This window comes from Pimephales promelas, chromosome 5 (genome assembly GCF_988280905.1).
Source record: "Pimephales promelas chromosome 5, fPimPro1.hap1.1, whole genome shotgun sequence".
In the NCBI taxonomy this organism is placed as follows: Eukaryota; Metazoa; Chordata; class Actinopteri; order Cypriniformes; family Leuciscidae; genus Pimephales; species Pimephales promelas.
In genome coordinates, this window is record NC_142773.1 from 11,641,515 (window position 1) to 11,667,516 (window position 26,002).

The following is a 26,002-nucleotide window of genomic DNA, read 5'->3' on the forward strand; positions in this document are numbered from 1 at the left end:
AAAAAAGGAATTAAAAGGTAAATCAACGATGTCGGACGATTTTGATTCTGTGCTTCCGGCTACGTCGCCTGTGACCTTTTGAACGTAATTACGTATTACGTGACGTTGCAAACGCGCCTCACAGAATGGAGAAAGGCTAGCATTTGTCCTTAGAAAAGTTACATTTTTGGAATAAGCTTTGAAATAACCGATCGTTTCGCATGATAAGACCCTTATTCATCGTCTGGTGTCGTTTAAAGACATTTGAAGCTGCATCTGAAACTGTTATTAACTGTAGTTTGGACCGCGGTTGGACCTGGTTCCCATGGAAGTCCATTATAAGGAGAAAAATCCTGGAATATTTTCATCAAAAACCTTAATTTCTTTTCGATCGAGGAAAGAAAGACATGGACATCTTGGATGACATGGGGGTGAGTAAATTATCAGCAAAAGTTTTTTCAAAAGTGAACTAATCCTTTAAGGGAATAACATAGTTTAATATGAAAAAACGGTGGAGTATCCCAGTATGTCAAATAAATTAAATGTATTTATGGCTTAAATTAAGGCTTGGTTTTGAGAGACTGGTTGTTCACTTTACTAAATACCTTGAGGAGCTTTGACGTTTTTATTTGGTGATTTCCCAGCAATGGCTTCAACTTCGGGACCACATGATGCCCCCACGTCTTTTTTCTCCAAATTTCTTTTAGATCTCCTCTTCTTTGATTTTTTCTTTGCTTTGTCCTCCCCACATGAACCGCTCAACTGTTGAGCGTCACATTCCTCAGATCCCACTAGACTTGTGCTCCCTTTGATGTCTTTTTCACTTCTCTCCAGTTGCTGTTTTGAGGGTAGCTTTCTGGGTGCAGCAGCCTTATGTGACTCCGTTGTGGCATGCATGCCAGGCTTCATGTCTTGGTCATCAGCGCACACTGCCTGATGGATTTTTTTGTCTGTGTGCAAATAGTTGGACGTGTCAGCCATCTGTCTACTTTGCTGAGAGGATAAGCTATCACCAGAATAAGATGATTCCGAATTGCCTTTTGTTCTCCTGTTTACATCATTCACAGATCTGCTAACTGGTGTCCTCATGTTCTCCTCTGCCTGCTGCTTTGCAAACTCTTGCAAGTAAGAACGGAACTTGCCATTCTGATGCTGATTCAGAAGTCTGGCATAAGCATCTTTCTGGGATCTGGGGAGGTTTTGTGCACCTCTGGGTTTAGTGGTTCTCTTTACTTTAGGAGAAGACGCCATAATCTCTGCAAAGAATTAACATGTCGGTGGTTACATCAGGTTAACAGCCTTTGTCTTTACATATCAATAATTACCGAATATAATCAACTCTTTGACTTACTACGAGTTGTATAAATTTTTTTTTAAAAGAATTTAAAAGACTGACGTGATGTTTCAGAAAAAAACAAAAAAATGTATATGCATTTCTACAACTGCATGCATTTCTTTTGGCCCTGTGGACTTAATTTGGTGCAGCCCCTTCAAACTTTTAATTATTGACCAACTAATTTTTCTTAATGATAACATACTGTGATGCACCTGACATATAAATTAATTTAAGCAATATTCCATAAAGCAAAAGTGGGTAACACTTCATTTTACAGTGTCCTTCTTACAAATGTTACTATAGTAATAACTATAGATAAAGCAGAATTACACACAACTAATCCTAAGCCAACCCAACAGTAAGTACATGTAGTTAATTCATATTATTCTGTACTTAACTGTAACTACACCTTAAAATAAAGTTTAATTGGTCTAAAATGGTGACAAATTGGAATCAAAGTGTTTGATAATGAAGGGCTTAAAGTTGGACAAAACAACTGTTTTTAAATAACTGTTTATAGTTTGAAACTAAACTGCTGTATAAAACATTAAAAAAACAAACTTTTTTTGTTTGTTTTTGGATTGAAATACATTTTGCATTGTGTATCCTAAATTCAGATTACATTATTTTATATTTTAATATTTTCTGAAAATTACAGCTTTGCTGACAATGTGTTTGCGTCTCATTTTAGCATATTAAAATAATTTCATCTCAATAATGCTCTTTACTGACACTGTTGTCTATGGCAGTGGTTCTCAAAGTGGGGTCCGCGGACCCCTGGGGGTCCGCGAGCTAAAGCCAGGGGGTCCGCGAAATAATTTACAACCTAACGTTTTTTTCCATGCTATAGCCTAAGTCATGTTTTCTTTATCATCTGAAAACATGCTGTTTATTCCTAAGTAACTTATATAAAGCATTTAACATAAAACAATACAAAGTAGACACTTAAAGTTTTCTATAGATAGATAATCTATGTCTGTGCGTCAAGTAGACCATTCACTGCTGTTGATTTTGCGGGACGTGCGCCAGAAAGGAGACAGAGAGACGGCATGAACCCGCATCCGGTTCTTTTCTGTATTTTTAAAAGGCATGACATTTTGTAGTCATTTATAATGTAGCCTATACACAAATAAAAAAATGGACACTTTACCGTTTCGGATGATGCACTCTTGTCTTATCTATGACCATAAATAAGAGTATTCCTGTTTCCACTGCTGAGGAAAAATTCCCATGTAATTGCGCGCCGGCGTCTCGCGTGCGCGCACAATAGTCAGTTCTAGCACTGCTACTGTAGATTTGACATTAGAAGTCTGATCATTATCAAAATAAAAGTGCATAGTGACAGGGCCGTACCCACAACTGAGGTTGCAAGGATGCACATCGCGATGATACTGACCTTCTCGTCTGAGGTGCTTCAGCAGACTAACAACGATAGCTCGTCAATGTCAAAATGTTTGAGTCGGAGTGAACTCAAAGTTCCCCGCACGACGTTTCAGTCAACGGTCATAAAGTGCGAGATAAGATGTAGGCCTTAATTAACATAAACTAAACAGCTGTTTTAGATAAAAGTTTTAAAAAACGACTGAAACAATCAGTTTGCAAAGTATTAATCAAGCTCAACTTTAACAAAGGAAAAAGCAGGTCAATAGAAACATACTGTGCCCATGAGATTAACATTATGGATTATATTTAACATATACTGCATGTTTTTTTTAGCTAATTACAGTAGCTCAAATTAACAACGCACGCACCTATTAAACATAATGCCATTATCATTGTATTTATAGGCTTATGGGCTTTATTTGTGTGCAGAATAGGCCTAATTATTGAAACATTTCTCTTTTAAGGCCATTCCTGATTGGAATATGTGATTGTGTTTTGTGACATCTTGACAAAAAAAAAAAATGTATGCCACTGACTGACATGCTTCTACTAAATCTATAGTTATCCGATTGTGGGGCCTTAAAACACCTTAAAATGCACATGTGTAGATCAAGAACATCAAAAATTCCTAAGTGAGGGATCATATGATTCCTAGCAAGATCACTTTCGTTACCTCAGTAGGCTATTTAGAAATTCCTGCATAGCCTACCCTGGGTGGAGACCATTCATTTTGTGCAAAAATATTTCATTTGCCGCTCACACATTAACTTTGTGCTCAATAACTGTTATAAATATGAGGGGGGTCCTTGGAATTTTTTTTCCCCTGAAAGGGGTCCCTGGCACCAAAATGTTTGAGAACCCCTGGTCTATGGAGTAAACAGGTTAAAAAAAATCTTGGAAAACAAACAATGCAAAAAAAGATGTACATGTCAAAACAGACATAAATAACATTGTTTTTGTAATTTTCTTTAAATTTGTTATTTCACTAAAGTTAGTTGTTTAGATCATCATAGCTTTAAAAACGTAGATTAATAATTTACGATTTGAACTTTGGGCCTCTGTACATTAAATATTTGAAAGCAGATAGTTTTAAATAAAAATCAACCACGGGACATAAAATCAGTAGCATTGAAAATAGTTGAAAATAGAAAATGTCTAGACATAACGTTCAGTGTTGACCATAATTATGATATTATAATTTTATCAACTTTCACAGGCTGTTTCACAGGCAGGCACATGCTTAAGTTATAAGCCTGAATCATTCATGCCATGAATTTAATAGCAATGTCATTCACGTAAAACCTTCCCTTGAAAAAAAAGATCCAGAAAAATGTACTCATAACTTATTGCATTTAAAATAATAAAATATTTTAGTTTAAACCGGTTTATTAAAGAAGAGCAAAGACTATGACAATCATATCAGTGTGTGACTGTGAGGCACACTGTTCCTCTACATACAACGAGCTAAGCTAACGTTACTTGACTCTCACATAGCAGCTAACGTTACTCGTATCTTTCAATAAAATATTCCTGTGAGACAATGGACAGCTACATAACTAAACATAAACATACAAAACAACTCACCGTCAAAATCTGCTCTGTCTATATGTGTTGCTAAATTTCACCAAAGAGCTCCGAACAACAACACCAACTGCGCATCTCTTCCGGGTCCTATAAATAAAGCGCTGTAGTTGCATCATGGGAACTGTAGTTTTGTTGCGCACACAGGCTCGAAGTGTCCAATTTAGTTGTAAAGTAGAACGATTATGAGTGAATAATGAACTGCTGCAAAAATAATCGAACTAGTTTTAAGTAATTATGTAAAATAGCCCAAGTAACCTAATAGCTTTATTTGAATTCAATAATACAACTTAAATAAATAAAAAAAAATATGTGAAAAGTTAGCTTTAGAAAACATGCTCAATATAAGATGAAAAAAAATATGAAATTATATGAAATATTATACTGGTCAAGTGACCGAAACATTGACAGTAAATATTTATTGTGACGGTGTAAGTTTGAATAGAGAGTGGAATTTATTTATTTTTTTCTAATCTACATTAACCCCAAACAACCTTTTTATTATTTTATTTTATTACCTTAATATATATTATGTTTATGGGTTTGTTTGCTTATATATGCATTTGTTAGTTCGAAAAAACAAACAAACAAACAAACAAAAAACATTTAAGTTAAAGATAATAAAGCATTAAGAAATGGGAAATTAGGAAATGACACTATTATTTAAATCAGCATGACATCATAGCTGGATTATAAAACACAGTGTGATCCGGACCATTTGCATTACTGCGATTTGTCGCTGGGATGGTGTAAAGACTGGAGGTCGGTTCTGATCAGGGGGGAATTTGCATATCATAATTAATAATTGATAATTAATAATTATTCATACAGATTTGGATCAGACCGGTCTTACATGTTAATTTATTAATTTTACCCATATGCATACATGTGCATCTCCGCAATCCACCACAAATTAATTGTTATTGATTGCAAGGACCACGTTTTACAAGACAGGTAAAATCAATTAGCTCAATTAAGTTATATAGCTTGTGAAAACAAATTCTGTGGCCACTAGAATCTGCCTTCCCGGCTATATAACCAAATACCCTCTTAGGTATTTATAGTTCTGTAAAGCGTGTAGCTTTAAATCGACATTTCATTGACCCGTATCATGAGCAAGACAATCAGTCAAGGTAAGCATATTTTGTATTTAATAAAGTTCCTACTTAAGCATTCACTACGTTACAATGATACATGTATTTACAAACATTAAAACACAAACTAAGACGACGCAGAGCGTTTAGACAATGGATACGCGCAAGTTAAGTGAGTTTGAGAGAGAGAGTGAGAGAGAGAGTGAGTTGTAAGAGAGAGAGAGAGTTACGTTCATCAAAACAGTCAGTTAACCTTTCTTGACACCCCAAAACATCTTCTTAATGCTTCTTAGAAGCTCTAAAAGAAGGTATACTTGCAAGGCACATGTGGTCTGTGTGAGTCGTGGGCTCGTTGCTCGACCCGTTCGGGCCACGTGTCGGCTAGAGGTGCGCCGGTCCGGCGCGCGTGCGTCACGTGAAGCGCGGCCGCGGCATGTTGGTGCGGCCCGTCCCGGCTCGTTCATGGCTGCTTTGTTCCGTGGGGAGTCACGTGGCGTTCGTCGGCATTTAGCGCCAGTGTTTGAAAGGCTGAGAGTCTTTGAGGTGACGTTACCCGAGGAGATAGTTCGGCAAAGTCCACTTCCTTTCCTGGAAGACGAACTTGGTAGTCCACTTGAGGAAAAGATGAAACTTTTAGACGAACAAAAGGAAAGACCCATGGTTGGATCAGAGTCCCGTGAGGTTTACATGTTGAGCGCTGGACAGTTCAGAAGAGGAGAGGGCGGACCTGCGTTCTCACATTTATCACCTTGGAGAAATCCATCCCCTTCCTGTTGGCTTGAGCCAATCGGAGAGTGGATGTTGCACGCGGGAAGCTTTCTTTTGTTCCTCAGCGCGCGCTTCTCGTGGAAGGGGGTGTGTTAAATGAGGGTTTTGCAATAGCAATTTGATCTTCATTGGCAGTACAACGAATTAAAAATACACTTTACTTTACATCTCTATGCATATTCGAGTGTTTCATTCAATAAGCATTCTAGAGATATCAAGGAACATTATGTTATATCAAAGCAATATACACTTATGTTTCAAATGCATGACGAAGGTATTTTTAATTCCTATTTAAACTGTGATCAAACAAAGTTATTTCACTGTGACATGGGGAAGACACATATACATAAAAACCATTGAAAACATTTTGTTGAATGTTTTTAAACACCAAAAGTCCTTCTCTTTGTTCAAAAACATTCCACACATTCCGATGTGTGGGGGAAGTGAAAGGTTTGTGTGTGTGTGTGTGTGTATGTGTTGATGTAACTCGCCTGGCCAAGATTCATTACATCTCCCCCTTTTCGTTAGGTGAAGTCCTTGTGTGACTTCATCGAACGACACCATCGCAATGGACGGATGGCAGGTGAATCATGAGGGTCAGGTGGCAGGCGGCGGCTAGGCTGAGGTAGGGGCTCAGCTTGCTGAGGTAGGGGCTCAGCTTGCTGAGGTTTGACGCAGTCTCCAGCGTGGTACCCTCTTCCTGAGGGTCCCGTGGTGGCTGTGGAGGTTTGCATTTCCTTGCCTCTTGTGCAGCGTGGATGTCAAGTGTCAGGGTGTGGTTGATTACCGTAGAGGTACCCAGTGCAGAATCAGCTGCAGTCCAGGATTGGACTACCGGTGAGGCAGTTGTGCAGTGCAACAGGTGTGCAGTTGAGACACAGCGGTCACTGGGAACAAGTCCAGTTTGGCTGGACCCCTTCTATCATCGTTCATAATTCCAGTTCTGGAATCAGGGTGAAATCGTGGGTTTCGTCCTGGCTGGGACTTGACTCAGGCTCGGTTGCAGCAGGGTAGCTCGGGTCTTGGAGCAAAGGCTGCTTGGTGAATTTTAGCAAAGTCATTCTGGCAGACAGTGAACAGTTGTCTCGCTGGAGCTCACTTGTCTGGTTCAGTAGAATGCTGTGTGCGTTGCGGATTTATCACAGTTCCTTTCAATTTCTTGATGGTCTGTGAGGAGGCACTCTGTGTTGTGAGTTACCTTTTGGCTGTGGAATTTCAGTTCGTTTGGTTGCTGGACAGGCCGGTGTTTGACTGCGTACTGACAGCAGCGGCGTGGCATCCTGTAACAGAGACAGGGGAGAGAGAGAGAGAAAGGGAGGAAAGAATTCAGCGGCTGTCGGCTGGGACAGTCTGATGCCTTTGAGGATGCCGAGATGTCCTGGTGCTGCGGTGTGCAGCCCACATGGTGCGTGACTGGGCATACACTGGCATATCCCCCTTTCTGCACCGTGGCAGCACAAGCCGTGGCGAAGTGATGTCACGAGGTGCATGAAACTGAGTTGTAGGGCCGTTGAGCAGCATGTTCTTGGTGTGCTGCCTGATGTGTCCGACGGCAGGCTTGGGAGGTTGGAGGGGTAAAGAGGTGGTAGTTTCAGAGTTCATTTGGTTAGTCAAAGTCTTTAGTGAGCTGAAAGGTGCAGAGTAGCAAGTTCACCTCTCCATTTGGTGCTGAGGCTGTGCCTTCATGGCTGGCTGCGGGAGTTCTTGTGACCTCTGTGACCTGCCAGTTAGGTTCTCTTGACCTGTATGACTGGAGGGGGAGGGGTTCTTGAACTTGAGCTCAGGCATTCAGTTGTTTAAAGTCTATTAAAGGCTCAAAGCGATCTAACAGATCTTGGGCAATCAGAAGTGGGTACGTGATCGTTCGTGATCGGTACCCTGGGTGAATCAGGCTCATAGGACCAAATGGATGAATGGGAGCAACCTGTTTTGAGCCAGAAGTTGTTTTGGCTGTAGGGTTTTCATTCAGCTCACATGTTTGGGCTTTGAGAGTGCGTTCTTGACTCTTAGCTTTAGCAGTGAGTCTTTCGACGAGTTGGGCTGACATTAGCGTGATGTTTGAGCTAGTGTCTGACAGGCCTTCAAGGCTCAAATGATTGTCTCTGGTGGTGGTTATGTAGAGTCTTTTGGGCCACCCCCTTTTGTTTAGGGTTCCCAGAAGTTTAGGCATCTGGGCTGGTGTTGTGATCGATGAGCGGTTAGGGCCGGTGTTTTGTGGGACACCGGACTGTCATGCTCAGGTTGTGCAGCTGTCAGTTGTAGCGGCTGCTTGGTGTTGTCGCTTTGTGATGCGACCGTGAGCTCTGTGGTCTGATGCTGACAAGCGGTGTTCTGGGTGTCTGGCTTGTCTCCTTGTGATGCCTCGTGCAGAAACGCTTTCAGCACCTTCAGGATTTCTGCCGTCTGTGACGTGGTTGCACTGTTGTTATCTGATGTGTGCTCAGACTTGTGCTTACCAGTGGCGTGTTGAGAGGGTACCGCTCTGGGCTGGTTGGGCTTGAGTCTCTTGGTGCTGGGCGGTCCATTCTGGGTCGCCGGCTGGCTTCCAGAAATGTTTCAGAGCTCTTGCTCTGGGGCGTTAGATGAGCACCATGCCTGTTGTGTTGCCCTCTGCTGGCCTGGAACGGTTTAACTCTCAGTGAAGGTGTTTGTGATGTATGGGGTGCCTTCTAGGGGCAGCTCTGAGTCGTGCTCAGAGACAGGTTAGTCTGAGGGTTTTTACACAGTCTTTTCGGACAAAGTCTTTGCTTATTGTGAGCTTTGCGGGCCCAGTCTCGTAGCTGAGGTAGACAGGCTACAAGCACAGGCCAGGGTGCTTATCGACTAACTCACTGTGGGATGCAGGTTTTAAGGGAACAAAGTTCCGAAACTGGTATCCTTTTCATACCTGATGGTTTGCTTCTCGAAGTAGGCTTGCCGAAGTCGGTGGAGTTTCAAGTCGGTCTTACTTGATGTCCACGGTGGTGATAACCCTTGGTCTGATTCTGGATCAGGGAGTTAAGCGATCAAAGCTTATTGCAACAGCTGGTAGTCCATTTTGACAGTCTCTGTTTGACGATCTAGGAAGCTGTGCACTTCGCGACTGGACGTAATCCATATCAAGCAGAATCTGTTTCATGCAGTCATGTTGGTTAGACAGTTTGCAAGTGAAAGTCTTGTCTGCATGTCGTGGGTAGATGCAGGGTCCTGAGTGAATCTTGGGACCTTTCTGGTTAGCTTTGTTGCATCATTTTTGAAGCCATGCCGTGGTTTGGGGCAGTGGTTCCTTGCCAGGTTGAGGTCGGTTTAAGCAGGGGCTCTGTGGCATTCTGGCACACTTGTTGTGAGTGACTAATGCATGGCCCTAAAAGTTCAGAACTACTGCTTAATAAGTTAGTTAAGTGTTTAACATAAAGCTAAGTGTCTCTTGTGTCCTTATCTTAGCTGTGCATGTTAGGGCTAAGTCTTGTGTGGTTCCGAGCGTATTTCCTGGAAAGGACATATCCGAGATAAAATAAATAACATAAGGTGGTTCTTATGACTAAATTATTTCTCTGGACTTAGCTGGTGGTCCACTATGGCTCGACGAAGTGAACAATAATAGGAAAAGGACCGCTTTCTTATTTAAATTCTGCTTATTATCGACCCTCGGGACTCTAGTAGTGCCCTAGTAAATTGTTGAAATTACTTGCGTTGCAGGGTCACAAACGAGTGCATTGGTTGAAACTAAGCCAAAATAACAAATAAGGGGGTCTCTGTTTCCTTTCTGGGCCCTATGAGGAATAGAACCACATTCGGACAAGAGAGGAAATTAAATTAAATCATATAGATGACCTAAGAGAATAGCTGCTTGCTATTATCATCGAAGGAATGAAATAATCAATGAGGCAAAATAAAATTAAAATTAAAGCAAAAGGAAATAAAGTGATCAAAACACGGGAATGATCTGAGGTCAAGAGTGTTCAGTGGCATTAGTGACTAAACTTTGGATTTGCTTTGATCAACACTATAGTGGGTTGTAGCGGTTGGGTGTTCAAAACCACATTGTGTGTCCCTCCAAAGCTTTAGTCAACATGCCGATGAAAATTCCTACGGTTACACGCGTTATTCTGTAGTTAGTCACGCAGTTTTCATGTAGTTAAACTTAAGTTTAATTAACAAGGCATCTGCGAAGTTCGCCTTTAACGGTTAGCAAGGAGTATTCCTAACCCTGTGAAGGTAAACTTTAGCTAATAAGAATGGTAAACATGGAAAGTGAGTAATTTAAAACCCTAACTGGTGTTGAGAAAGTATTCTAGAATACTTTGCACTGTGGAACACGAGCGGTGAGTAAGGGTTCACGTAAATGATGCTAACTCTTAACTGTGGAGGTTATTCAGCTTAGCTTATGTTGGATGGGAGCTAGGTAAGGTTAGCTTAGCCTAAGTTAGCTTGATGCTAAGCTAGGTTAGCTTAGCCAGAGTTAGCTTAGTGCTGGGTTAGTTTAGCTTAAGTTAGCTTGATGCTAAGCTAGGTTAGCTTAGCCAGAGTTAGCTTAGTGCTGGGTTAGTTTAGCTTAGCCTAAGTTAGCTTGATGCTAGGCTAGCCACCCAGGCTGGTTTGCTTACAAAAGTGACATTACAAGGTAACACTTCCAACATTCCAACAACAAGTTGTTGTCATGGGAACCAGAGCGTGTCAGAGCAATTCAACAGTATCTGAAGAATGTCTGTATATTTTACATGAATCATGCACGTTTTAATGGGTTAAAAGGAGGCGCCTATACTTTATGATTTTCAAGAACTTTGGTTGCATTCAGTAAAACGCAAATGTGTTTTGGCATTTGCTGATTTTCTCATGGAACTCTGTTCTTTACTTTACACGTCTTCTATTTGTTTACAAAGTAAGGAAATAGATTTGCTGCAAGTCAAAGCTTGTCTTGTTCTATTTGTTTACAGAGTAAGGAAATAGGTTTGCTGCCGAGTCAAAGCTCGTCTAAGCATATATAGGTACGTCTCTCTCATGCATGAGTGTTAGCTCTTCCGCGAGTAACTTGTTTTGATCGTTTAGTGGCTTTCTGCTTGTCGATGCAGCTAAAATTCAGGTGAATTACATCAATCTAACAATAACATTAAGGCCTTTACTTTGTAGAAAGGGGGAGCGTCTCCCAGGTCTACCTACATATAACTCTGTCCTGGGCTTCCTTCGTCAGGAACAGGTTTAGTCATACCGCGATTTGGATTTCTTTTTAACCAAAGCAGAATAGATATCGGTACAGATTACAAGCTGCTGGGGTGATACCTTTGTTACACAGACTTACGCTTTAATGCTGACGTTCTTGATATCAGTTGGGACTCTAAGGCTGTTTTTTTTTTTTCAAAGTAGAGATGTCAATTCCAGCTATTTCTTTTATCTGCATTTAGATAAGCCAGCGATCAAGATGCGTGTTGCACGTTGCGTTTTAGTTGGGTCGCGATGATCGAGTGCACGCCTGTAGGTTAACAATAGTTAAAACTCGGGTGATTTTACTACACTCTGTCGTCAGGGTAACGTACTGTATGCCCTGTTCGGAGTTGGTGTTTTCTGTAACTCTTCACTGTCACGAAACCTAATGTTTAACGGTGCTGATTTAAACAACATCTAGAAACTGTCTGTTTCAAAAGAGTCGTGCATAGTCCGTCGGCCGTTGAGGCTTACATGCCTGTCTCAGATTCCTTTAACTTAGTAAAATTCTAATTCTTCAAACGCATAGTCTTGCACGGTGTTCGTGCTGTGTGTCTTCTGGTTCTGCAGTTCAGAATAATTTGGGGTTTGAGGAATTTTTACTGGGGGCCTTCACGCCTCGTTGAGTGGGCATGGTGTGGGGCCGAGAGAACTATGGTGACTGACGGGTTTTTGGAGGGAAAGTTTCTTGAAACTGGCGTCCTCCTCAGTTACAGGTTCGTTGTAAGTTCCACAGAAAACTCGTTCGGAGCCGGTGGTGATGGTACAGGCCCTCCGGAGTCTGTCTTGCTGGGTGTCGGTGTCGCGTTCACCGGTTGGAGACAGCAGGTGAAAGGTCACCGTCTTGTAGATTGTCAGAGATGTTGTGGAAGGCGGGCTTTTCCACCCCCCTTTTTCAGCTCTTGTGCATTGGCTGAAATGTGCAGACTGGTCAGGGGAAGCTTGTGGTGTGTGTCCTTCCCTTTCCAGTCATGCTGCAGTCTATCAGAGTGTTGCAACTCTGTGGGTCAAGTTCGTGTTCGAGATCTTGTCTCTGCTGAACGAGCTTGTGGGTGGTCGTACGGGCCTCTTGCGCAGGCCGTGGCTTTTGAGTCTCTTTAAGTTCAGTCTCTGCTCTTTGCAAGAGACTTCACTTTGTCGGAGTTTCTCGTTGAATTCTTTTTAGTTCTTTTCTCTGACTATTCTTCTTCAGTCTATGTAGAAAATTAGACAGGGCCGTTTGAAGTCTTTCCACTTCCTTCGGTAGCTCGGGGTAGTTGTCATCCTCGGCGTTACAACCTTGTGCTCCAGGGCGATGCGGCTCCTTTCGCGGAGGCGTGCGTGTGCGTTGGGCTGGTGAGCGAGGTTGTGACGTGTCTGGCCCAGTCTTTGTCAGCTGCTCTTGGCTTGGGGCTCTGAGTCGCTGGTGGCTTTGGGCAGGGATGGAGATGTCATGAATCTCAGCCATGTCTCCAGGTTGTCCCAGCGGGTTGTGGGACTGTAGGACTGGAACATACTGCCTTCACTGTGGACGAGAGGAACACAACACACACAGACAGACCAATGCCAGTTCGACTACTTTTAACGAGCTATAATGCAGGCTAAGCCGTGTATGAGAATTTTGGTTAACTGATGCAGACAGTTAAACCGTTTGGTGGGACAATTTGGGTAGGTCATCATGGGTCTGAATGAAGGTTTTTGACAGGGCGCTAGCTTAGGGGTCACCTGTTGGTGCTAACGACTTGGTTGTCAAACTATTCTTCAGCTTTCCTTGGTGTGTCAGAGAGGTTCTGTCTCTAGGTGAACTGAAAGGAACAGAGCGCAACAGAACAGAGCAATGGCAATCTAGCAAAGTTTGAAGTAACATGCAACCATCAGAGATGGGGAGGTCTGTACTGAAATGGCATTAGTAGTAGTACCCCAGCAGTGTTAGAAAGGGGAAGAAGAGAAGGCCTAAGCCTGTTTGGAGCCGGTTTGTGGCTCGGAGAGGAGGAAGCCAACCACTTCAAATTACCAGGGGAATCTCTAGGTTCTGTGGCAAATAGTAAGTGGATGGGTTTTAATACCTTTTCTAGTTTGCCTGGGGTGAAATGAGGTCACTCTGGCCGGAGTCAGCATCGTGGTTGGTCCTTCTGTCGCCCCACACATGATAGCAGTGTCCCGGGCCTTTCGGTGCATCTGTACCGAGGTGCGCCCTCTCAAGCAACCTGACCTTGAACACAACCGGCAGTGCCAGATTGGTGATATCGTGTTGCGGGCCGCACCAACAGAAGATACAGAAAAGTCAGAGACTCGCGCTCAGTCAGTGATGGTGACGCAGATCAGACGAACCAGCTCGCTGGACCCCAGGCAGAGATGACTGTCAAATCATCACAGCACGAGAGAGATTTCTACTTGCAAACACAAAACAGGATGAAGAACAAGTGTACTTCAATGTGAATTAAAGCTCCTTTATCTAAATCAAATTGAGTGTCTTTTGTAGAAAAATCAAAGGCAACAGCTTTACTAAAATTATGGTATAAACAAAAAGGAAATTATGACAATGTTACTTATCAGAATAACCTAGCCTCCATTCAGGAAAGGGATAGAGTGCAGCAATAGAGAACACAGGAGGAAGCGAGCTGTAGTGGCGGGTTTTGGCCACTAAGGGTTTTGGGCCACTTCCTGCTAGTGTTTCACCAGGCCGACAGAGAGCTTGATTTAAATTGCATTCAAACTGATTTAAACACAATTCAAATTGAGCAAATGCATAGGGGTTAAGAAACCATTAGATTAGTAAGGATACAGTTGTACCGAGACCAGATCAAAATTATTAAAAATAATTTGAGGAGGAATTATAGGAATAAAGCCATAAACCATTCCCAACGGGAAATGAGAGAATTAATTCAAATTAACTTCGAAATTTGTCTGTTTCAAACCAAATTTGAATAAGTTTAGGAAATTAAAGGTTGGTGTCATATTTGATGATAATCACGATTACGGTGAGGGATCAGTGATAACCAGAATACAACCAACAGAGAGAGCCATGCAGAACAGAGTGAGGTTAGCTGATGACTTACCAAAGGGACGGCCACAAGGGGGCGCTTTCCCCTAAGTGGTCATCAGAAGCTGCTAAGACTTAATTCTGAATTTTAAATTCAAACGTGGTTTGAACCAAATTCAAAACAAGTGCACACAGTCAAGGTAAAGAAAATCATGTTATTACAACGAGGCTGTAAATTGCACATGCATTGAAAGTTAGAGAAACTAGTTCAAAATTTCAGTAAGAAAATAGGAATTTTCTAACAGAGAATTTTGAGGAAAAGATGACCTAGCTGTTAGTGTCCACACGATGGCGCCACTGCGCTCACACGGGGTAAAGTCAGGACACCGGTGGAAATTTGATACTGCAAAGCACTCAGGGGCGCACCCTAGTGTCTGGCAGTAGTATTACAACCACCTGCTGCCCCTGTGATATTCTCAGCGGGAGAATAATCACAAATATTACGGAATTTTAAATCTCGACGGATTTCTTTCCGGTACTATATTTTACAAGCACGTTTGGCAGGATTTTTTTCTTTTCGCTGCGTTGTGCAAAAGAAAACAGGAATTACTCGTCTGTTTCAAAACTCCAAATAACATTTATCACAACTAGTATTAATGATTGGAATGTTTTCAGTTTTGGATTTTTTGGTGCTATATTTGTTTAAAACACGTTCGCAGGTTTTCTTCGCTGCATTGTGCAAAGGAAAACAGGAATTACTCGTCTGTTTCCTGCTCCAACAGGCATATATCAAATAGCACTTATGATACTATGCTTGGCGGTTTTATACATTGAGTAGCTAAGTCAATGTTTTTTTCAACCAGGAGCTTATCGTTACTCTAACGATTATAATAAGGCCTTTTAAGAACAGTAAAAGAGCATCGTTTTACCGTATCTTGTCTTCGACACTATTCGGAGAATTTCGTCCGAACAGTGGAGTTAAAATTATTAAAAGTGTCGTTTATGCACAGAGGTTTCTCTTCCATCTGTGCCAGAACAAATTTAATACTATGGAAACTGCAGTTTATTTTTAACAATTAACAGTGACTAAAATGTTTGAACATTTAGCAGCTTGTTAAATGTGCTTGACTGAGGCGGCTTTCGTGCCCAGCTCAATCATATCGTGAGTTCGCAAAGCGTTCACTCCGATGCGCGCGTGTAATATTAAATATTACATAAACAATATTAAATAACAATATACACATTAGCTTGAAATTGATTGCTCATAAACAAGTTTGAAATGCCCGCATTCTCCACCATTGTAAAGACTGGAGGTCGGTTCTGATCAGGGGGGAATTTGCATATCATAATTAATAATTGATAATTAATAATTATTCATACAGATTTGGATCAGACCGGTCTTACATGTTAATTTATTAATTTTACCCATATGCATACATGTGCATCTCCGCAATCCACCACAAATTAATTGTTATTGATTGCAAGGACCACGTTTTACAAGACAGGTAAAATCAATTAGCTCAATTAAGTTATATAGCTTGTGAAAACAAATTCTGTGGCCACTAGAATCTGCCTTCCCGGCTATATAACCAAATACCCTCTTAGGTATTTATAGTTCTGTAAAGCGTGTAGCTTTAAATCGACATTTCATTGACCCGTATCATGAGCAAGACAATCAGTCAAGGTAAGCATATTTTGTATTTAATAAAGTTCCTACTTAAGCATTCACTACGTTACAATGATACATGTATTTACAAACATTAAAACACAAACTAAGACGACGCAGAGCGTTTAGACAATGGATACGCGCAAGTTAAGTGAGTTTGAGAGAGAGAGTGAGAGAGAGAGTGAGTTGTAAGAGAGAGAGAGAGTTACGTTCATCAAAACAGTCAGTTAACCTTTCTTGACACCCCAAAACATCTTCTTAATGCTTCTTAGAAGCTCTAAAAGAAGGTATACTTGCAAGGCACATGTGGTCTGTGTGAGTCGTGGGCTCGTTGCTCGACCCGTTCGGGCCACGTGTCGGCTAGAGGTGCGCCGGTCCGGCGCGCGTGCGTCACGTGAAGCGCGGCCGCGGCATGTTGGTGCGGCCCGTCCCGGCTCGTTCATGGCTGCTTTGTTCCGTGGGGAGTCACGTGGCGTTCGTCGGCATTTAGCGCCAGTGTTTGAAAGGCTGAGAGTCTTTGAGGTGACGTTACCCGAGGAGATAGTTCGGCAAAGTCCACTTCCTTTCCTGGAAGACGAACTTGGTAGTCCACTTGAGGAAAAGATGAAACTTTTAGACGAACAAAAGGAAAGACCCATGGTTGGATCAGAGTCCCGTGAGGTTTACATGTTGAGCGCTGGACAGTTCAGAAGAGGAGAGGGCGGACCTGCGTTCTCACATTTATCACCTTGGAGAAATCCATCCCCTTCCTGTTGGCTTGAGCCAATCGGAGAGTGGATGTTGCACGCGGGAAGCTTTCTTTTGTTCCTCAGCGCGCGCTTCTCGTGGAAGGGGGTGTGTTAAATGAGGGTTTTGCAATAGCAATTTGATCTTCATTGGCAGTACAACGAATTAAAAATACACTTTACTTTACATCTCTATGCATATTCGAGTGTTTCATTCAATAAGCATTCTAGAGATATCAAGGAACATTATGTTATATCAAAGCAATATACACTTATGTTTCAAATGCATGACGAAGGTATTTTTAATTCCTATTTAAACTGTGATCAAACAAAGTTATTTCACTGTGACATGGGGAAGACACATATACATAAAAACCATTGAAAACATTTTGTTGAATGTTTTTAAACACCAAAAGTCCTTCTCTTTGTTCAAAAACATTCCACACATTCCGATGTGTGGGGGAAGTGAAAGGTTTGTGTGTGTGTGTGTGTGTATGTGTTGATGTAACTCGCCTGGCCAAGATTCATTACAATGGATATGATTCACACACTCATCTGCGGACTGTTCATTGTCAGTCTGTCACTTTACGCAAAACCCCTCACCACAGTCCAGAACAAGGTTTGTGGATTTTTACGCACGTCATGTTGGTAAAGAAAGTTGCTGTAAAATGTTGTTATTTTCCTTCTTTGAGGCTATAGCCTATAATATAATTTTTTTATTTTTTTTTTTATTTTTTTATTTATTGCATATGGCAGCACAGGTTACATTGACGAATAGGCTACCTGCTGTTTCTTCGATTAAGTAAATGTTCTCTTTCACGGAATCTTTGATTTATGTTTAAATTGCAGTCCACGAAAGCTCTGCCGGTAGAGAACAGGAGCACGCGACCGGTGAGGAATGGAACCGAAGACGCGCGAGCTCTGAACAAGTGGCGCGCAGCGAAAGAGCCGCAAGTGCTGGACACGAGCGTCAAAGGCGCGAGATCATCAGGACATCAGTCTAATTCACGCAGAAAACAACCCCCCAAAAATAGAGAAAAACGGAAAAACTGCTTCGGTTTCAAGATGGATAGAATAAGTGATGTAAGTGGAATGGGTTGTAAAAGTGACCGAGGGATACACGAGCACTAATGGTGCAGAAATGAACAAAATGCAGCATGCAGAATGAACATGAGTAGGCTAAACGAATGAGGTGCTGAATGATGAGTGATGATATGCAACAATGGGGACGTTGTATCATTCCTGGAGAATTAGGCCTACTGCTTAACGGTAATATATGAATATGTTATATTGCGATTCAATTTGTAAATTTTACAATCATATTATGGAATTCCAGAAAACAACCAAAACAACCCTACATTGTGTGTCCCGTCACTGTGGATTAAACTGCTGCAGGAATAAGTGATTTTTGCCCTGTTGAATTTTGGGTTGTTTAGAGACATGTATAAGGCTGAAAGGTTGTCTAAAGGCCTTGTTAGGCAGCATTGAAGACTACTCCATGTTACATTGAGAACAAACAAGTCAATCTTTGAAAAACTGAGGCTATAAGAAAATAATATTTGAATACACAGTATTATAGTGTGTTTTCTTATTTAACCAATAATCACTTTTATTAATGAATACTTTCTTTTCTTTTTCTTTTTTTTTTTTTTTTTTTTACAAAACCATGATTTCACTCATTTGTTGAAAAATAAACTCTACACTTTGATTTCCACTTTGAGATTTCTCTCCACTTTGAATACTATGAGGTCTGTGATGGAGATGATCCTTTTTATTGAGATATGAAATTGGGAAGGGAAATTATAAGGGAAATATAAAGGACGGGTACGGTTACCCAGCATGAAGATGTGAATTAATCTAAATACAAAAACATTAACACTTTACACTTGATGAATGCTGGGATACTCTTAACGTCAAATTTTATTAGAGACGACCAATGCGCACGAATTCATTTCGACGAATGATTAAAAAGTGTCTAATTCGTACTAATTCGTACGACCTCACTCGTACGAATTCGTACGATTTGTCTAAACCCACGTGATGGGTAGGTTTAAACCAACGTGATGGGTAGGTCATAAAATATGAACACTTTTGCTAAATCTAATTCGTACGACTTGGTCGTGAGATCGAGTTGATTAGAGATAGCCTAACCTAGTCCAAATAGCCTACCTAGTCTTTGCACTTGACAACTTGTCTGTTTGCATTATATATCCTCTATTTGGCCCAAGTCTTTAAGTAGTGTGTGTAGATCTTTTAAATAGGCCTACTCAATGGGACACACTTATAGTCTTGCAAAAATGCAAGTGTTTACAGAGCTTTTATTTATTATATTTTCAATACTTTGCATTTTAAAATAAACTTCTACATGTCTGTTCAGTCGCTATTAACAGAAGACACAAATTTAAAACAGTTGCAAATATTGTACAAAGTAGCCATACCATAGGCCTACTCATCTTTGCACCAATAAAATATAACACTTTATGTCTTTACTACCAAATGATATGTGAAATGTTTTCCTCGACATCTCATGATTTTGGGGCACATGAGTTCCCGAACACATTGCATGATGGGATACGCTTACTCTCTGAATAGCTGTATTTGACAGTGTGGGTTTAGTGTGCATTAAGGGCACTGCACTTTGGCATTTTAAAGAAATGGGACAGTCTTGCAGCATATCTGAAGGACGCACTTATAGTATCCATCTCGTCCTTGTTATAGTCATAATTCAATATAAACAAAATTAAAATTACAGCACTACATACGTGGCATGCTGGAGAACCTTTCCATAAATTAATGGATCCAGATATTATTTAACAATTCCTGAAGTAATTCATCCAGTAGCTTTTCTCTAGGGCTGCGTTTAACTCCACTTTCAGACATGCACTTCCCTAAACACATCCCCTCGGGGGAATTCCCATCACCATTTTGAGGTGCGTTCAACTTCGCAAAGTGGACGAAGGAAGTTTTGGACAGACTCTTGACTTGACCCCTCGATTTAGACCATAGGATTGAGTCTACTCAACATGTACAATTCAGTCAGATCCATAGACCACAATGCAACACGATTGTGAAGTCATAGCAGATCGTGCCTAATTTACCCCCACCCCACACAGCTCTGGAGTGATATCTCTGCATTATTTTGATATTTAAGTGTATTTAATACTTGCAGCTACCCTAAGCTTACTTTTTTTAACACAGTTATATATTTACATTTAGTCATTTAGCAGATGCTTTTATCCAAAGCGACTTACATCTGAGCAATATTGTATTGTTATCGTTTAAGTTTGTGGTTTTTATAGCTAATAATATAAATATAATATTTACTAAATGTTGTATTCATAATTAATCTTTGTTTATATTTAATGTTTTAACAGCCCAAGCAAACAGGCCTATAGAAAGGTTCTCAAAAGAAAATAAGATGAATTAATACTGTAATATATAGCTGAAGACAGCGATGATGGGCCCAAGCCCCAGCACCACCACACACCCGGAGGCTCTAGAGAGACACGACAGGCAATATGCATTTAAACTGGGTGAATGTAAAAGGATTATAAGAGACTTTTCCTGTTAGCCCTGTTCTCATTACTTTAATAACCATGGCAACACCATTTGAGATATCCAATATCCGTTACGGTGCACAAATTTCGCATCTTCGTTTTCTTGGTATCATGTTGAAAAAGTTTGGTGTGAATCATATTAACTCGCTATAAGTAGTAGTTAAAACATTCCTGATTCCTGTTGATCAGAGCTAATGACTGTGAATTAGAAAGTTGTCTGGCTTGATGAGAAAAATATACATAAGTCTGTGATTTTAAGTAGTTTTTATTTTTGGTTTTAAAATAAGTTTGGTTTTTGTTAGTTATTTGATGGTGTAAAATTGGCAGAGGTGTAAAGTCCAGGTTCAAAAAGTAAAAGTCCTCAGTATTTTTGTTCCAATAACCTGGATTTGCTATTAGCACAGTTTTTCAGACAGAGTAGTAATTAGTAAAATCAGTTAGCTGAGTTCATGGGTGGAATAAACACATGGCAGGACTTTTACTTTCTGACCCCTGGACTTTACACCTCTGATAAACGGACATCATGATTGACAGCCGAAATTGTCTTTGGGAGTGTTGGAGGGTCTTGATCCCGCGGCTTCACTCCTCACCTCTGCAGACTCAGGCTCTGAGTCTGAGTGGTAATGTGAAAGACACATTAGAGTGTTTTTATCTGGATATAGATTACAAATGCTATTTTGGTAACTATGAAAGAGAGTTGTGCACTTAATTTTTGAATGTTCATGTTCATCTTTCATGTTCATAATTTCTAAGTGTTTCATTTTATGTATTGTTTCACTAGTTTGTATACTTTGCAAAATTAAAAAAAAAAAGTGAAACGTCTCAAGAACTTGTTGAATTTTGGCATTTTGAAAGTTCAATTAAAAAACAAAAGCAAAAAGTGGTTATGGGACGATGTCAAAACCCAGAAGATTTTTTTTTAAATTGAGTAAACAATAGCTGAATCAGTGGCGGCTCCTACAAAATCTCTCAGGGGGGGCAAATATTTGGATGATTGATAAGGACAAGGCCCACCCATGCAATGGATAAATTAAGAGCTTAAGCATGTAAAGTCAACTTCACTTTAATATTAATGACAAATAAAGTGACTTAATAACAATAAATCTTCTTGTTTCTATACTCACTATTATTACACTTATAACATCACATTAAAGAGATTCGGCACACAAATTAAGATATTTTTGATTATATCTAAGAGCTGGAGTTAAAATAACTCTGCTTTCGGAGTTGAATTTTTAACACTTTTTCAGAGTTAAAATTTGTGGAGTTAAAATACTAAACCTACGGAGAGTAAATTTAACTCTAAAAATAATTATATGAACTCATTACCAAAATATTTAGTTTAACACTTCTTAAGGCCAATTTATACTTCTGCGTCGAGGGTACGCCGTAATGTGCGGCGTTGGCTACGCACGTAGGCGACGCCGTTATGAGCATTTATACTTCTGCGTTCAGGTCTTGGTTGCTCTGCAGTACTGCTCCGAAACGCTAGTTGGCGGCGGAGAGTTTTAATGTTCCACTGTGTTTAGATTCCTCGCGGCTAGGTTACTACAAGCAATAGCGATTGAAAGAGAGTGGATCATGTTGGAGTTGGAGCTTATTGAGGTGGAAAAACAGTTCACTTTAGTGAAATTACTAAAACTGAAAGGCAGAAATGAGAGAAGACGTCGGAGGAGATGGTACGTGTGGAAATGCGTGAGAAGGTACGTGCGGAAATGCGTAGGAGGAAATGCGATGCTACCAAGCCGACCAATCACCGATCTTGCGGTCCGCGTCGTCGCGACGTGTAGTTACATTTTTGAAGAGGTGCGCGTCAGGCAACGCGGAAGGGTACGCGGTATGGGACGCGTCTGTGCGTATGCTACGCCGTACCTACTGCGCGCACCCTACGCAGAAGTATAAATTGGCCTTTAGAGTTAACATTTATTTAACACAGTATAATGTTTTGTGTGGAAATTGAACACCATATTCTTGATTTACTGCCTTTATTTCAGCAAATCCATTTGGTTCAGACTTGAGGAGGAGTAACCTTCAACCGCTTGTCTGCAGGACAGTCGTATCTGAAGATCACAAAAACAACAGTATGAGGCATAATCTAGCACCATTCATTTAGAATGCAAAAATATATTAGCTGAAAATCACGCACATCGTGGGTCACCACTAATACGTAGCCTAACAATATTATAGCTGTTACAATTCAAATAATTGCAGGCCTACACAGCACAACTATATCTTATTTTCCAGGGTAATGTTAGACACTGCAATTGAATTGTGTAACCACGAATGCCTGTAATGCATTGATGCATCAATTTCACGGTAAAACACTCATTTTCAGAAACACGGTGAATGGAAAGACGGTTAGCTAATGTTAACTGGTTTACATCGACAAAAACCCCACGCAAATAGCCATTTCAAAATTTGAAACAAGTAAACAAACGTTCAACAGCAAGTTTTTCATAGTCGTTGACGTTAGTAAACAGTATAACTAGCCTATAACGTAACAGATACGCGATGACCAAACGTTTTTGTCAGAAAATATAGAACATTTTTAAATAGTTTTATATACTCTTTTACCTACCTCACGACGAGGCACATAAGTCCATAATTCCTTTGTCCAGCGGCAGGGTCGTGTCGTGGCGCACTTCTCAAAAATAACTCCAGGTGTAGCTAGTGTTAAAACCAAAACACTCCTGAACACCAATGAATGAACTCCAAAATACAACACAGCCGGGGAGTATACAATAACGTCTCTGGTTACTTACGTAACCTATGTTCTCTGAATAGGGAACGAGACACTGCGGATAGCGCAGTGGGATATTCTCTGAATATGCCGATTGTCTGAAGCCCAATAGAATCACGCCAATTCATTGGCTGATGGTGCTCGCGCAATCTGGCCCCGCCCCGACGCAATTACGTCGCATAATCATATACGCACGTGCGCCATCTTCCCCTCAGATTTCTCTGCCGAAAAGAAGACTGTCAGCAGCGCGAGGAGCTTGGCCGCTAACGCAGCGTCTCGTTCCCTATTCAGAGAACATAGGTTACGTAAGTAACCAGAGACGTTCTCTTTCATAGGTTCACTCAACGCTGCGGATAGCGCAGTGGGAACGGGATACCAAACTCGCCAAGCAAAGAGCGCTGTAATGACTGGTATCGAAAGATAATGACTACAAACGGTTCAAACAGAAAGAATCTGAGAACCCGGGGTCATGTCAAGATCCAAATTGTAGAAACGTACAAAAGTCAGTTTACCCAAAGGAATCTCGTCTGACTCTCTTTGTGCCGCAATGGCTGCAACATAGACCCTGAGGGTGGTAGCCGCCGCCCCGGAGGAAAACCTCTCTTGCAGGAACTCCAACACTGAAGCAACAGGGCAGTTAACTGGGTTCCTATCACGTGCCAAGCACCAAGACGCGAAAACCTTCCATTTGGAAGAATACAGTCTCCTTGTAGAAAGAGCTCTAGCACTAGCGATGGTCTCCTGAACGTCAGTCGGGAGATCCAAGCCTAATGTCGATGACCCCTGATCGGCCAAAAGTACAGCTTCCACATGTCCGGGCGAGGATGCCAAATCCTGCCCTGAAGTTGGAAAAGCAGATCCTCTCTGACTGGAATCTTCCAGGGAGGCGATTCCAGCAGAGGAATTAACTCCGAAAACCATGGCTGAGACGGCCAGAATGGGGCTACTAGAAGGAGGCGGACTCCGCTCTCCCTCACTCTGGCCAGGACCGCCTGGATCAGTTTGATGGGCGGGAAGGCGTAGAGTTTCTGCATTGGCCAACGGTGGGCAAATGCATCTATCCCCAACGGAGCTGGAGGATTCAGGGAGAACCAGAGCGGGCATTGGGATGACTCCTGCGAGGCAAAGAGGTCCACCTCCGCTTTCCCGAACACCTCCCAGATCAGGGAAACTGCCTGACGGTTCAACATCCAATCCCCCGACTGGAGTTTCTGCCTCGATAGAAAATCCGCTGCGAGGTTCAGAACCCCTGGCACATGGACCGCTCTTAGAGAAAGGAACCTGCTCTGAGACCATAATAGAAGATGACGCGCATGCCTGTCCAGGGTGCGAGATCGAGAACCTCCTTGCCGGTTTACATGGGAAACTACCGCCATGTTGTCCGTCCTGACAATGACATGGTGACCCTTTAGAAAAGGGAGGAAATGATGCAAAGCCAGGAAGACGCTCTCAGTTCTAAGAAGTTTATGTGCCAAGCGAGGGTCTCGCCCGTCCAGACCCCACATGCTGGCCTGCCCTCGAAAACTGCTCCCCAACCGGTTAGAGAGACATCCGTCGTAAGCATCTGGCGACGGAATACCGTTCCCATGCTGACCCCTTTCTGAAGAAAGAGATGGTCCTGCCAAATCGACAGGGCGCAAGAGCAATTGCCCGACACCCTCAACAGGCGAAAGGCTGACCCAGTGGGCCGGATGCCTGAAAGCTTCATCCACCACAGGAAGGGTCTCATGTGGAGCAGACACAGGGGTAGCACAGGGGAGGCTGCGGCTATTAAGCCCAGAAGCCTGCGGCAAGTGCCCACAGAGATATGATGGCCTAGTGAAAAACGGGCCAAACATGTCATCAAACTGCAAATCCGTGCAGGAGCCAAACGGGCCTGCATACGAACGGAATCCATGTGCACACCCAGGAAGACTGTGTTCTGAGCTGGAGTAAGAACACTCTTCTCCACGTTCAACCTCAGGCCGAGAGACTGAATATGGTGGAGAACAGTGTCCCTGTGGTGGGTAACCAACTCCCTGGACTGGGCTAGAATGAGCCAGTCGTCCAGATAATTGAGAATGCGGATGCCCTGGAGCCGCAAGGGGGCCAGTGCTGCATCCACGCATTTCGTGAACGTTCTCGGTGCCAGGGCAAGGCCAAAGGGGAGGACCTTGTACTGGAACGCCCTCCCTCCAAAGGCGAACCTGAGGAACTTTCTGTGACGCCGCACGACCTGGATATGAAAATAGGCATCCTTAAGGTCTATTGTCATGAACCAATCTCCTGGCCGAATCTGAGAGATGATGGCTTTCAACGTCAACATCCTGAATTTCCCCCTGAAGAGGGCGAAATTTAGTCTGTGGAGGTCTAGAATGGGACGCAAGCCGCCGCCTTTCTTCGGAACCAGGAAATAACGGCTGTAGAAGCCTTGTTCGGTTTCCTCCGCAGGAACCTCCTCTATAGCATCTTTGAGAAGGAGGGAAGAAATTTCCCGCTGTAGCACAGAAGCCTGAGTGGCGCTGTTGACTACAGTAGGAAAAATCCCGTTGAACCGAGGGGGGTTGCGGCAAAACTGGAGAGTGTAGCCGAACCAAACTGTGCGAAGAATCCACGGCGATACCCCTTGTAACCGCTCCCATTCTGGAAAGAAATGTGAAAGAGGAAGAGGGGTGTTGCAATGCATATGACATACCTGAGTGAGGGTGTCGTGCTGAAGGTCGTGGAGTTGCAAGTTTGGCCGTGCAGGAGAGCCCTTGGCGTCCTGACACGCGATGAGAGGTGCTAATGCTGAGGTCTGGGTGACCGGGCCTGCCTGCTCCAGAGAAAAAAGGAAGAGCGTTTCTGAGGACGTAACCGGCAGTCAAAGAGAGTGTCGGGGAGAGGGGAGAAAACCCAGGGTGTCTCCTTCCTCTCGCACCGGGCTGCGTAGAAGCGGTGAAATATGGCCTGCTCTTCGAAACACCCTGGGTGGCGAAGGAGACAGGGTAAGAAAAGGAGAGCTGGTTGGAGGTGGACAGAACCTCGGATCGCTTCAGCTGCACACGTTTG

General features: G+C 42.2%; 3 protein-coding genes across 3 annotated transcripts in view; 2 read left to right on the forward strand and 1 right to left on the reverse strand.

The window, feature by feature from the left end:
• Positions 1–4,374, reverse strand: part of dis3l2 (DIS3 like 3'-5' exoribonuclease 2) — a 61,299-nt gene extending 56,925 nt beyond the window's left edge. The window contains exons 1-2 of the mRNA XM_039649527.2: positions 4,283–4,374; positions 585–1,235 (exon numbers count right to left, since the gene is read on the reverse strand). Of these exons, the coding sequence (XP_039505461.2) occupies positions 585–1,230 (646 nt within the window). The 5' untranslated portion in view covers positions 1,231–1,235; positions 4,283–4,374. The remainder of the gene's footprint in view (positions 1–584; positions 1,236–4,282) is intronic.
• A 12,833-nt stretch (positions 4,375–17,207) lies between these two features.
• LOC120461338 (C-type natriuretic peptide 4) lies at positions 17,208–19,927 on the forward strand. Its single transcript, XM_039649491.2, has 2 exons — positions 17,208–17,294; positions 17,525–19,927. The coding sequence occupies exons 1-2, from the start codon at positions 17,208–17,210 to the stop codon at positions 17,804–17,806; spliced, it is 369 nt and encodes a 122-aa protein (XP_039505425.2). The 3' UTR covers positions 17,807–19,927.
• A 1,708-nt stretch (positions 19,928–21,635) lies between these two features.
• The window catches only part of LOC148981390 (uncharacterized), a 208,363-nt gene continuing 203,996 nt past the window's right edge, over positions 21,636–26,002 (forward strand). Inside the window, exon 1 of the mRNA XM_089130974.1 lies at positions 21,636–21,911. Within this exon, the coding sequence (XP_088987100.1) occupies positions 21,887–21,911 (25 nt within the window). The 5' untranslated portion in view covers positions 21,636–21,886. The remainder of the gene's footprint in view (positions 21,912–26,002) is intronic.

Excerpts from the sequence above, each read along its gene's own strand:
- LOC120461338 (XM_039649491.2), top strand. The coding sequence starts at position 17,208 with ATGGATATGATTCACACACTCATCTGCGGACTGTTCATTGTCAGTCTG. Across the intron at positions 17,295-17,524 it reads TCACCACAGTCCAGAACAAG|TCCACGAAAGCTCTGCCGGT; the intron begins GTTTGTGGATTT and ends TTTAAATTGCAG.